Source organism: Haplochromis burtoni, unplaced genomic scaffold (assembly GCF_018398535.1).
Source record: "Haplochromis burtoni strain Fernald_Lab_line unplaced genomic scaffold, NCSU_Asbu1 Contig_43, whole genome shotgun sequence".
NCBI classification, from domain to species: domain Eukaryota; kingdom Metazoa; phylum Chordata; class Actinopteri; order Cichliformes; family Cichlidae; genus Haplochromis; species Haplochromis burtoni.
The window spans coordinates 2,492,303-2,505,830 of NW_024582404.1; the positions used below are offsets into that span (position 1 = coordinate 2,492,303).

The 13,528-nt window shown below is 43.4% G+C and overlaps 1 protein-coding gene across 2 annotated transcripts in view; it reads right to left on the reverse strand.

Annotated features, from left to right (window-relative positions):
* Positions 1–13,528, reverse strand: part of smarca2 (SWI/SNF related, matrix associated, actin dependent regulator of chromatin, subfamily a, member 2) — a 57,722-nt gene that overhangs the window by 8,407 nt on the left and 35,787 nt on the right. The window contains exons 25-29 of one of the 2 annotated variants that reach the window (XM_005921928.2): positions 9,715–9,878; positions 7,761–7,988; positions 7,290–7,367; positions 6,120–6,338; positions 4,061–4,281 (exon numbers count right to left, since the gene is read on the reverse strand). In XM_005921928.2, the coding sequence (XP_005921990.1) occupies positions 4,061–4,281; positions 6,120–6,338; positions 7,290–7,367; positions 7,761–7,988; positions 9,715–9,878 (910 nt within the window). The other variant, XM_042220122.1, reaches the window with a different exon arrangement.

Below are 13,528 nucleotides of genomic sequence, written 5' to 3' on the forward strand. Positions count from 1 at the left end.
TGCTGCGGTCAGACTGCTGTAGTGTTTCTAATAAAACGAGACCAACTGGGTGTAAATGTTACTTTAGGTCTCATTTAAGGACACCATTAATATTTTAAGATCCACATCACTGTGGCAGTTATTGCTTTCTGCTTTCAGGCCCCTCTCCTCTGCAGCAGCTCCCAGCTTGGACACTTTAAACGTTGATGAAGCACAAAGTTAAACCTGGATCAGGTGACCCTCAGTTACACTGACACAGGTTCAGACATTTCTTCACGCCTCTCCTCTTTTAAACATGCATGTTTATTTTCCCCTCAGCATTTGTCATTTCTCTCACATAGTGTGTTTTGTTTTTATCTCTCTATGGCAGGGTGGGGAGCTCCAGGCCTCGATCACACGATTAGTTCGTTACCAGGCCTCTGGAGAGCTTAAAGACATTTAAATCAGCTGTGTTGGATCAGGGACACATCTAAAACCTGCAGACACCGGCCCTCGAGGCCTGGAGTTGCCCACCCCTGATCTATTGTCTCCTTCTTGACCCTACAACTGGTCACGGCAGATGGCTGACCATACCTGAGCCACCTGGAGGTTTTTGCTTCCCACTATCGCCAAGTGCTGCTCACATTAAATCATCTAATTGTATCGACGTCTCTCTTGTACTGTGGGGTCTTTTTACCTTTAGCTGAGGGCCCAGCACATGGAGAAGTGAGATATAACATTTTGTCAGACTGAACAGCAAACTTAGAAAAAGGAGAACTAATAATGACTTTAACGAAGGGAGAAGTTAATTACTGTGATTTACGCTGATCACAATCATCAGCATCAGTGTCTGCGTCACTCCTGTCAGAGAGGTTCATATTCTTCTACACATGATTGATAAAGTGACTACTGCAAAAAGAACTACCAAAGACTTTTATTCTCCTGAACACAGAAACATTACTTCCCATCAGAGAGGTTTTGGCTTTCCCCCAAAGCAAAACCACCAGAGCTGGAACAAAATTCATCTTAAAGCAGTTAGATTAGAAGTCGGGCTTCAGATGCTAAAATATTACTTTATCAAATGGCCAGAAATAACAAGTGTTTGGGTGAGTTTAAAGTTAGCAAAGCAAAGAACAGTTGGAAGGATCTCAGAGTGCCAAGAATCAGAAAGAAGTGAAGTTGGAGATCAGGAGGGAAAAACGAAGCAAGCGCAGAGCTGTGACAGGTTAGCTCCTGAAACCGTCTGACGTGCGAGCTGTTTTCACAGATACCCCGAGTACTGAGGCCCTCTCTGAACACAGAAAGTAAAATGCCAGCAGTAATCAAACTTCACTCAAAGTATCCGGTAGTATTTTACACCCTGATATACCCACTTATTTTCCTGCTAGATGATATTTAAGGCAATAATTATGAACTAGATCTGTTGAGTCTTCTGAAGCGATATCCAACACACAGCTGCAGCAGTGAGCCTGCGGTAACGGTGTGCACGAAGACCGACGGCGGCGTCTTTACCTGCAGTTTCTCCAGAGTTTGTGAAAATAGAAAAGAGAGATAAGGAGGATGAGGAGAACCCAGCTTGCTCCTGTCACTAAGATCAACTCATCTGCATTTGTAAGAAAGCACACACGCCATTTTTCTCTCAAATGTCCGATATCATCTGTTAGATTCTGCCAGCACTGACTTCCCTTCTTTTTGTGTACAGAGACTTGGCAGAAACACTAACATTTCAACATGTGGGATTATTTTTAAGGATCTCCTTGTGGCTTCATCAATCATTTTATACCAGGCCAGCTCTTAATCAGAAGGAAAAATACTGAAATCTCAAATCTGCAGTCATTAATTTAGGAGTTCAAGGGGAAGAAATACAAGCAACTAAGAGATGACGTTCCACAGCATCAATCATCGGACAGCGTTTCCACTGTTCTCGCTCAGCTGCCTGAATCCAAAGGGCTCACAATTAACATTTAAACACTTTGGATTAACTTGAGCTGTCCGGTGTGTGACATCAGGAAAATAAATGGATAACTTTATTTCGACAAAGCAGCCAAAAACAGTCACAATAACGCAAGCAGCAGAACAGCTGAGCTTCAAGGCTCCTGAATGTGGCAGCTCGGTGCGTCAGACTGTGCTGCGTGAACTGAAACCACAGGGATGGACGGAGGGTTCAGCACGGGTTTAATATCTTTGATGTATGACGCCTGTCAAGCCCAGCAACAAAGACTTTAGGAAACACACTCAACTGCTGACTCCCATCAAAGAGCTGGGGTTGGAGTGGAAATGTGACGGTGAAGCTTCTTGATGGAAAAACTATTGATTTAGAAACCAATTGTTCTGTGCGTGACACATCATACTTGGAAACCACAGGTGTTGCCAAACAAGCCTTAACCTGCTTCCTGGTTGCTGCTGCTGCCTCCACTGAGGAGATAAGCATTTATTACATTTCAGCAACAGCTTGAACTCCGCCCGCATTTGCTTTAAGCAATGCGGAGTCACACTTGTTTTATTAGGAAACATCACTGTAACCCAGGGATCCAAAGTCATGCACTGGAAATTTCAAATTCTGCCCCAGTCAAGTGTGGAGAGAGCAGCGCCAGAGTCGTGATTGAGATGCTCTGGGAAGAACAACCATCAACAGGGAGAGGAAAGAATTCGACTTCTGGAACGGCAGGTAGCAGTTTCCTGGAAAAGCTTCAGCCGAGCAGTGAGCCAGTGCACTTCAGAGCAACGTGAACACAAATGCATATGTTCTGTCATGCATGGGTGGATGTCACAGGGAGATGCATGCTCGTGACTCTGCATGTGGGCAAAAGAGAAAGTATCCAGACACAACAAATCAGACTTATTTTCTTTGGCTTGTTGGGAAGAACCAATGCGAGGTTCCCGTTTCTCAGACATTACCTCACGTCTGCTCATTTTCACCGTGCCGACCAGCGAGAAGGCTGTACTTTCCAGTGGATAGTCACGCCACTATTTGCTACACTCTCGCAAACGGGGCCACCTTTTTGCATGCAAACGTAAATTTTACTGTAACCACGACAAGTTAACCTTCTCAGGTCAGTTCATGTACTGAGGGTGACGCTCCTCAAGCACCGAGCTCCTCGTTAGCTAGATTTTTAACACATGCTGAATCAGCTCTTCCTCTGGTTGGTTTCCCCACCGTCCCTGCTGCCTTTATGAGGGACTTGGTTTGGATATCGATGACCACGGCATGATCTGTTGGCCAATCTATCGATTTAAGTTTGACAGCAGCAGCTCGCTCGCTTGCAAACAAAAGACAACCACAAAAACAAAACCTTAATATGTGTTGATAAAAGAACTTAAAGGAACACTTTCCTCTGCTACAAATCAGGTGTTAGTCCCAGTCACCCCAAGACTGGAGGGTCCTCCTCCTATATTTGCTATGTAAGTAATTTTATTCCTTCCTCGGAGTCTCCACAGGATAAGCCCACTGCTCCACTCCTATAACCATTTGTACCTTTCAGAAAGCCAAATGTAATCTGGCACGCATTCTTGTGTTTCTTTGCAGCTCCGGAGCTAAATGAATTATGCTGCACAGCTCTGAAGAAATAAATATATGCATAAGAAGGTTGTCTAGTGTTTCAGAAGGCCCGCTCTGAATGGAGAGAGTACAACTGTAATTAAAGTTTTAACAGCTTTAATGCTGCTGGTGTGAAATGAAAAATAAGGCAGTGCTTTATTTAAAGTCCTCTCATTTGGTAAGAACCTATTTGGACCTTCCTCTATAACCACAGGGGCTTTTAGCTAATGTTCTACTCAACTTTATAACGTGTTCGCTTCCATATGTTATATGCTATGGAAATAACACTGAACACGGAGTTACTAGAGTGTCTAATCAGATCAGCTATTATATACATCATCCAGCCAATTATTAGACTCGTTTCATTCATCCCAAAAGGCCTGTTTGATGTGAAACACCTGTTTGATGTGAAACACCTGTTTGATGTGAAACACCTGTTTGATGTGAAACACCTGTTTGATGCTATTTTTCCTGAATGGTTGTACAATGGAAAGATGAATTGCTGGTATATTAACTGTATGATACGTTATCTCAAACATGCAGCAAGTCTCTGGATGATCTCACCCGTCTCTGTAGTTGATCACTGTATCAATGATGGCGTTCATTTGCTTGGTGAGTTTGGGCGGGTTGGGGGACAGCTTCTCTGCTGGCGGTCGTCCACGTCTCTTCTTGGCCTTCGCGCCTCCGTCCTCTCTGCCGGAGTCCTTGTCCTGACGTCTTTTGCGTTTGCGCTTTTTCAGCCGGATCTCCTCCTCCATCTCCTCCAGGTTTCCATCTTCAATCGCCTAAAACGTGAAAAGAGCCACAGCGGAGCTGAGGTCAAGCCTACAGCAAGTATCTCAACAATCAAAAACAATTCTCGTTGCAAAGATTCAGAGATTATCAGTGGTGCATGCTGTTACACTGTAGGACCAACATATGCTGCCCGACTGCAGAAACCTTTTTCAGGAAGACCCTGCTTATCTAAGCAAAACCATGCCAAACTGCATCCTTTGTGTCGCACCCGCTATTCAATACCCATCAGCTGTTGGACCCTTTAATCATACAGCTTCATCAGTAAAATATTTACATACCCAGTGTGTCTTTTGTCCTGCCTCCCTCCCCTCATCCTTCAGCCTGGTTCACTTGGAAGCTTCTTCCTGTTCAAAGGAAGTTCTTCCTTCCCACTGTTGCCAAGTGCTCATAGAGGGCCGTGTGATTTGTTACTCTAGGTTCTTAACCTCACAACATAAAGTGCAGAGAGGCGATTGTTCTTTTGATTCACTGCAATCAATTCAACTGAATTTATATAAAATAGAACTGAACTGAATAAAAGGTTTAGCCAATGACTGCCTTTGGAAACAGGCCTGTCAATGTATACAACGTTCATATTTTGAAATTCACTCAGTACTTGTTGATATTTTATATGACTCAAACCATTTGAGTTGGGGGACGCTTTGCTCCCTGACAAACGACTTCTATGTACATCACACCTCTAGCTTTGTTATATTGCTTAAAAGTTTAAGCCTAAAAGTTTAAGTCGTTTTCTTTTAATTAACGTTTGTCTGAAACTCAGTTGACAGTGTTTCAATATATTCTCACCTTGGCCTGAAACTTTCTTCTTTCTATTTTCGTTCTCCCACAGAACTGCGCTGAAGTCAATAAAACGGATCTGAGTTTCTCTCTCCAGGGAACATGTCACACTTTATTTGCTGAGTGTGAATCGGTGCCTTTAGCATCAAATCAAGCAAAACTACAGCATGCAGCCATAATGAGACTTAGGTTAAACTGTTACTTGCATATATATATATTATTAAAGAGTACTGTCATTAGTGAGGCACTTTTAACTTACCTGTCTGCTTTACAGTATTTCTAAAAATGCTGGCAGTGGCCAGTGCGACTCCTCAGCCTTCTTGTCGACACATCTATGGTATTCATTTGAAATTCTAAGTCACAACCTTGAGGCCGAGGTTACTGAGACTTCAAACTCCTACATCACTTTGTTCTCGAGTTATCGCATTCACAACATTTTCAGAAAACGTGACCTGCGGCGCCTGACCTCGAGGCCAAGGTCGCAGAGACACACCAATCACGTATCAGTTTGAAACGCCTATGCTGCTTAGTTCTCGAGTTATCGCATTGACAGGTTTGGGCTTCCACATCGTGTGTCCGGCAGTGAGACAACAATACCTCATCAGCCTTTTACAGAGGGGTAAAAAACTACTGCTGGTAGATAAGCCACCTGTGTGTTATACTTCCTGTCACACCTGTAGATACTTCCTTAGGAGGAATAGAAAGCCTGTTTGTGATGCGGCAGTAGAAGCAGATCCACCCACATAATATAAAATAAACCAGAGTAATCAAACTGCAGGTTGATGGCAGTCTTCAACAAGGACAACAGCAGACTGCATGTTCGACTGCAATCTTCATCCACTGAGAGACTAAATACAAGTGTGGTGTGAAGCACAGAGACTAATTATAAATATTTAATTACCCAGTCGAGTTCATGTGAATCACATTTATCACCTATGACCGTATAATTAACTGCTGAGGTTCCAGGTGAAGCTGCAGGGAAAACACAAACCCTCTAACTTGGCTGCAGCGTGGAGACTGAGGCTGACATGATAACGAAACACGTTTTTACCCGCAGCCACTGTTTTTCAGTCAGCGTGTCGCTGTAGTCCACGTCCCGACGGCAGCGAGACCCTCGACCAAACATCTTCTCCTCCTCCTCTTCGTAGGTGAGCCGCTCCACTTCGGCGTCGTCTTTGATGATCCAAGAAGGCAGCTCGTCCTCCTCCATTAGGCGAGGCTTACGCTTTGGGTTCCTAGCATCCTCCCTGCGCCGGTCCATGTCCATGCGCTTAGACGGCAAGAACAGGAAACACACATCAGGTTAGAGTGAAACACACAACTCTGAATGCTTTAGGCTTTCTGCACCAGTGGTGGAAACTTCAGTAACCCGGGCGACAGAATACGAGTTGAGTTTCTACTTAAACATATCGTGTATCGCGATACAGATAACAAATATCGCGATGTTAGATTGTCTTCATGTCGCCCAGCCCTCGACTGAATGAGAGGCTGATATGGAAGAAACAGTCTTAGTCCTTATTCATAGCTTCACTGCAGCATTTTGGATCAGCTGGAGGCTTTTAGGGAGTTTTTAGAGCTGCCAGGAAGTAATGTTGTGTTATGAGAGTTTGCAGAAGTCAGGAGAAGAAGGTATTTTTACATTTCACTTAGATTACAGTCACCAAAACAGAGCAGCTTTCTTGTGCAGATTAAACTGTGGAATCTATCTGAAGGTCTTTGTCCTGGTGCCCGCTGTAATAACAAGTTTTACAAACAGATGGCTGCTCAGTGGCTCGACTCGCTTCTAGGAAGAGTTCAGAGACCAATGAAAATCGCAGGAGGCCGAGCTTATGTGGTGAGAATCTAAAAAAAAAAAAGAAACATTAAAAATGTGATCTTAGTGATACGCTGAGCCAACACAGAGGACCATGATGAGTAGCAAAGAGTGAAACTGCTATGCGGTGTCCTCTGAATCACTCCAGATTCACACTCCCCGCATCAACTGGTCTTAAATTAATTTATCGTGCAAAAGGCAGCATCTGGCAGGGGACGGGCCTCAGTACAGGTGACATTTAACCACACAAACAGCCTTGACATGAACCTATAATCAATTTGTCTTACAGATGTGAAAGAACCAGCTTCTCTATTTTGGGTGAATTAATATTGTAACACCTGTCATTTCAACAATTTTACATCGAAATGGCAATTTTACTTTCAATCTCGCAATGATTAGTTATCTTACCATGAAGAGCTCAAATTCATCCTCATTGCGGGCTATCATCTGGTTCAGAGTTTCATCATCAGGCACCTCATCTTCCTCCTAAAATAGCAAAGGAGGCAGGTGTTAGCAGACAGTGTTCTTCACAAGTGAAACACAATCATCTCACGTTCAGCTCAAATCAAGTATGGTTTACAAATTTTAATCAGCCGCCACAGGAAATGAAACTAAAGCGATTACTAAACCCTGGAACAGGGCTCTAGACTAACTTTTTGCCACGGTTGCACTGTGCAACTGTGCTGGGATATTAAAAGGATGAATAACTCGTATCAAAGGAGTCATCCGAGCCTGCAGTAGTTCTATTAAACCAAAGCATAATTTAACTGAAGACCAAATGTTCAGGGAAGAGTCATGTAAAAAATATAACACCTCATCTTCTTCCCCAAACGATGCTGTCTTGGAGACAAACAACAACATATGGAAATACGATCCTACCTCGTTCTGCTCCTCGTGCTCCAAGATGGCCTGGAGAAAGACGCGGCGCTCGTGGCCCGACGACTTCTGGTCAAACATGCCGGCCTGGATGACCTTCTGATCAACGTTCAGTTTGTATTTGGCAGCAGCCAAGATTTTCTCTTCGACGCTGTTGACAGTGCAGAGACGAAGCACGCGCACCTCGTTCTGCTGGCCGATGCGGTGAGCCCGGTCCTGAGCCTGAAGGTCCTGCATCAACATAAAGGAGGCTGTTTTACATTAAAGCTGGAAACAAACTCTACTGAACCACTGAGACAACACGAATGACTGTCAGCCCGACAGCCAGGCTAACAGCACCGTCTCTGTTCCAACTGTTCCAACTCTCCTGAAAACACCGGAAAAACTCAACAGTAGCACCTGACGCGATACCAAAGCCATCGCCTCCCACGGTCCACTCTGTGAAATTCATCTGGAGTCAAGCTGCGGGCTGCTTCACAACCCGATGCCATTTTAAAAATTAATCAATGATTCTCGCCAAAGTCAAAATGGATTAGTTGTCAACCCTGTCACAAATCAATGTAGTGGGGTATCAATAAGATATGAAGCCAGGCACAGTTCATCTGATTTGCATATCACTGGAAACCTTTGGAGCCAGAAAGCAAAGGGAAATAATTTATTTAATATTTGAGTCACTTAATTATTTCACTTTTTGTAAATTTGAGGTTTAATAAACTTCCGGCTGGCGCTGGACAAGCTAAAGCTGGAAAACAGAGCTACGTCCTCACTGGAAGTACCAAACGCACCTTGGAAATGAAGATGAACACTTTGTTCCAGTTACTGTATTATGGCGTCTTCTTCATGTGTTTGCTTCAACATACAGCACTGTGCAAAGGTTTTAGGCAGGTGTGAAAAACGCTGTAAACAAAGAACGCTTTCAGAAATATAAATGATTGTTTTTTGGCCCCAAATGTGTTCTGCAGCAGGACAACGAGCCCAAACACACAGCCAAAGTCATTAAGAACTATCTTCAGCATAAAGAAGATCAAGAAGTACTGGGAGTGATGGTACGGCCCCCACAGAGCATCTGGGGTTACACAAAGAGACAGGATGTGAGGACCATCTGTGGGTGGAACAACCGACCAGCTGAGTTCCTTCAAAAACTGTGTGCACGTGTACGTAGAAGAAGGCAAAGGGCGGTCCCGCCAAAGACTGATGTGATTTAGATTTCACTGCATTTTGTTCATTGATGAAAATAAATGATTAACACTTCCTTTAAAAAAAAGCAGCGTTCTTTGTTTACAGCATTTTTCTCACCTGCCTCAAACTTCTGCACAGGACTGTATGTATGGTTCTTATAATAGAGCTTGTTTCTACGGGCTTTCTTCCACCGAGTGCCCGTGAGCTCATTTCCAGATCGTTGCTGTTATTGTTGCTAGGCTACAGAATCATTTTGTTCGTTGTTAGATTGTAAATGATTGGCTGACGGCCAGGGACGCTTTCACTGACGTTCCTGCTTTTGATTGGCTGGTTAGAGGGCAGCAGTGGGTACAGCGGAGAAAGAACCTGATCTCTGTGGGATTTGTATAGAAAACAGGCACAGCCATCTTTTTACAACACAACACAGAAATATAAAATCCAGGTAAACGCACACTTAACAAAACAACCTGAAATATGGTCAAAGGAGCTTGCAAAGAAAAGTGTCTGGACTTCTTTAAGTTGCTTGAAGACGTTTCACCTCTCATCACACCCGAAACTCTGGCTGATTGGGACCCACACCCAGTTTCACACCTTGGCTCAGGCGATTAGAGGATCATCAGGGGTCCTTTTGTCCCTCTGTGGGGGGAAACTCCCACTAGGTTTATATTTGCAAGCTCCTTTGACTACGATGACCTGGATGACTGAGAACCTTCACGGACATACAACCTGAAATATGATCAACATCATACTGAGCACTTCAAACTCTGTAGTCATGGACCTGGTGTGGGTTCCAGTCACTGTCGAAGATGACCACAGTGTCAGCAGCCTGCAGGTTGAGGCCGAGGCCGCCAGCTCTGGTACTCAGGAGGAAGATGAAGTACTGAGAGCCTTCCTCATTGAATTTCTTCAGCAGTGCTGCTCGGTCCTCGGACTTGGTGGTTCCTGAAACACGAAATCTGTTTTTATTCTTTGAATTTTTATTTTACCATCTCATACAATTCATTATCAAATGAATCCTTAGATGCATTAAAGACATAAAACAAAGTAGGGCTGCTCGATTATGGCAAAAATGATAATCGCGATTATTTTCACTGAAATTGAGATCTCGATTATTTGACGATATTTATTTAACAATAACAATGTGTTGAATAATGACTTTAAAGATTGTCAAAAATAATATAAAATAGTGCAAATACTGATAACAGTGCAAATGTTTGCAATATAAAAAATTAAATGAAAAATGTAAACATCTGTGTTTAGTGAACTTTGCAGTGTTGCTCTGTGGTGCAGCTACGACACCGTAGCAAAGTTTACACACTGTGTCTACTTGATCCACGTCTGACTCCGTGAACCATGATGTTTCCACACCACTGAAGGGTTTTTTTTACCTCTTTTCAACCAACGGCAGTCACACTCCTCTCCAAATAACTTCTGCTTAGCTTTCCGAGCTTCCCTCAGGTCCTCTTATTGTTGTGACGCGTGTTCGAAATGCAGATTTGCCGCACGGAGCAGCGCGAGAGTAAAGCACAAGGGAGGTGCTAATCATCGGCTCATTTTTAATGATCGTTGAAAGCCCAGATCGTAATTTAGATTAAAATTCGATTAATTGAGCAGCCCTAAAACAAAGTAACCAAATACACACAGTAATGCAGAAACATCAAAAGGAAGTGAGACAATGAATAATAATCCATTTTCTAAAAGCAAAATGAGGCTGAACAGACATTCAAGAGAAACGGAGAGTGTATGAAAGAGATGCACATAACTTCAAAGAGTGTGACACACCACAGGTAAATAACATAACTGCATTAACAGGCCTGTTATGGTTTAGTATAATGAAGGGTCCGATCACCTGAACTGAACATCTGTGGTACGGAATTAACTCCTAACAGGGATCCTGTAATATGTTCTGTTTCTGCTGATGTAGGCTACACCAGCAGAAACAAAAGGTTAAAAGACCTACATAGTGTAGGTCTTTTAACCAATTGCATCATAAGAAACATCATCATTTTGTTTGAAGTCTGCATGAAGTTCTTCCTGTTGGTTTGCTCCAGTGTGTGTAAACTGCTCCTCATCTCAGACCAATCAAACTGTTTCAGAGGCGTCTCTAAAGGGCAAGTCCAGAGACGGGTCCAGAGTAAGGGGCTTACATCTTCATTTAGTTTGCTGTACTGTGCAGACAGTGGAAATGCTGAGCATCAAAATGATGTACTGCTTCAGACTGCAGACTGAAACTGTTAATGATTTGATGAGAACTCTTCACCACAAAACGCCAAGACAAAAATCACATCAGTGATTTACCGCCTTTCACATCCACGTCTGACCAAACGTATCTTATATATGTGGTTTGACCTTATAACAGCTTGTTTAGTTCCAGCTCACTGCGGCCGTTGGTGGCTTATGGGCATAAATGGGAAGTGGAAGGGCTATCCATAGATTCATTCTGGTTATTGCTTTAAATAACAGCCAAGTGTTTCTGCAGGACATCATGAAGTCACTGCAACACAGACCTTTCCTTTTAATGCAAATTAACACTTTCTAAATTTCAAGAATTTCCCTCAAAGTATGCAAGAGTGGTGCTTTCATCAGAGTGAGGAGGACGGACATCAAACACCGAGACAGATGGACAGCCAAGCAGCATGGAGGCATAAAAAGACGAAGACAGAGTCACTGCAAGCTGGTGTGAAGCAGGACCGGCTGCACTGTGTTGTTTAGCACAGGAGTGTGTAATGTGCTTTTATATCTAACAAAGTAAGACAAAAGTATTGAACTTCTATTTTTTTAATTGGCCCAACTGTGACAGTCTTTCTGTTTGTGATGTTTTTGATGAAACGCTTTTCGTTTCCACTGCTGGGAAAAACAAATCTGCAGTAAGGCTAAAATCAAGGAAACAGACTGATACGCTATCGAGTTAAACGTCCTATTGTGTTTCAGTATGAGTCCCGGGGGAAAAATCAATCAATCAATCAATCAATGACAGCTCCTCAGTGGATTCGGGTCTCTGCTGCCAGACCCAGCGGCTAATAACCCGTCTTTTGTTTGCGATGGCACGTGCGGGGATCTGGCTGTTGTTGAGTTACAACAAATTAAAATAGTCCTGATGGCAGAGGCAGGAAAGTTGTCCTTTAAACACCATATAATGTATTTAAAGGGCTCAATGCCCACAAATATACTGTGACTAATGCGCTGCGTTTCATTTACTGTTGGCCTTTCTAAACATGCTGCCCGTGACCGTGGCCGTTAGTTTGGTTCACATTTAATTCAAAAGTGTTTTTTTAAGTTTATTAAGTCAAGTGTTCTTCTAAAGTCTGTGAACTGTAATTTGTACTGGTTAATAATTTCAGTGTTGCCCAAAATCCATGACTCAAAAACACATCACAGTGCAACAGCAAACCTCATGGACATCATCCTGCATCAAGCATCAAGAATCGATTTTCATGCTTTGTTGTAAATCGCAGTGACAGCAGGTAACAACAAGACCCCCAAACAGAGGATGGTTTAGCAGGTGGTGGCCACAGATCGCTGCCCTCTCCTTATTCCTTGAATTATTTTTTTCTCTACGCTGCTTTTTGCCTGTTTTTTCCACTGCTGGTAGCGTGAGATAACCGCAGCCCAATTAAGTTCCACAGGCCGTCCAACTGCGCCAAGAGTGGCAAATCGATATGTGCCGTTATAAGAAGGTTTTTTTTGGTGCTTCCCAGTACATTCTGAAGAATGTGGAAAAGACACCAGGACATCAACCCAGCAACAGGACTGGTATCTGCTCCTTTGTGTGAACACAAACAGGAAGAGCAAGCTAACAATACAAAGTGACCTCCAGCACGCTACTCATGCACATATCGGACCAAACCGCCAGAAACCAACTTCATGAGGTTGGCATGGGGCTCTAGAGTCCTTTAGTGGGACATGTGCTCACAGACAGCACTGTGTGGATCAACTCATTTGACCTGAGATCATCATGAGAACTGGCAGGTCTGGCACAGCACCCCATTCTCTCCACAGATGCAAAACTGAGCCTGTGACAGATGTCAAAGAGTCTGGGGACGCCGTGGCGTGACCTTCATCCAGCATGAAGGGCAGTGGGTCAGTGGTGATTTGGGGAGGAAAGTTTTTGGAGGGTTATTTAGACCTCCATATGCAGGCACTGGTACCCTGCCAGGGGATGAGCATCAACAACCGGTTCTTGTAGAGAAGCAGTTCCCGGTAAGTTTGATTCCTTGGAGTTGTTAATCTGTGTGCCTATCAATTCAGCTTACTGTGCTACAATCAGCTCATTCTAGTTCGTGTGCAGGAGAAGGAAAATGGTGGCTCACTCTGCACTGTATAGACATTACTCTCTTAGAAAACAAACCTGGAGAAAAACAAACCTCCAGGTTCATTATGACATTTATAAAGAGAAACTTCACAATTATAATTTACAACTGAGGAATGCAAGGAGGTCCTACTTCTCTGACATCATCACTAAAAACAGCCATAATGCTCGGGTCTTATTTTCCACAGTTGACAGGCTAACAAACCCCCCTGTGTCAGTGGCAGCTGAACTTCATTCAACCATGGCCTGCAATGACTTTGCCAAATTCTTCACAGAAAAAATC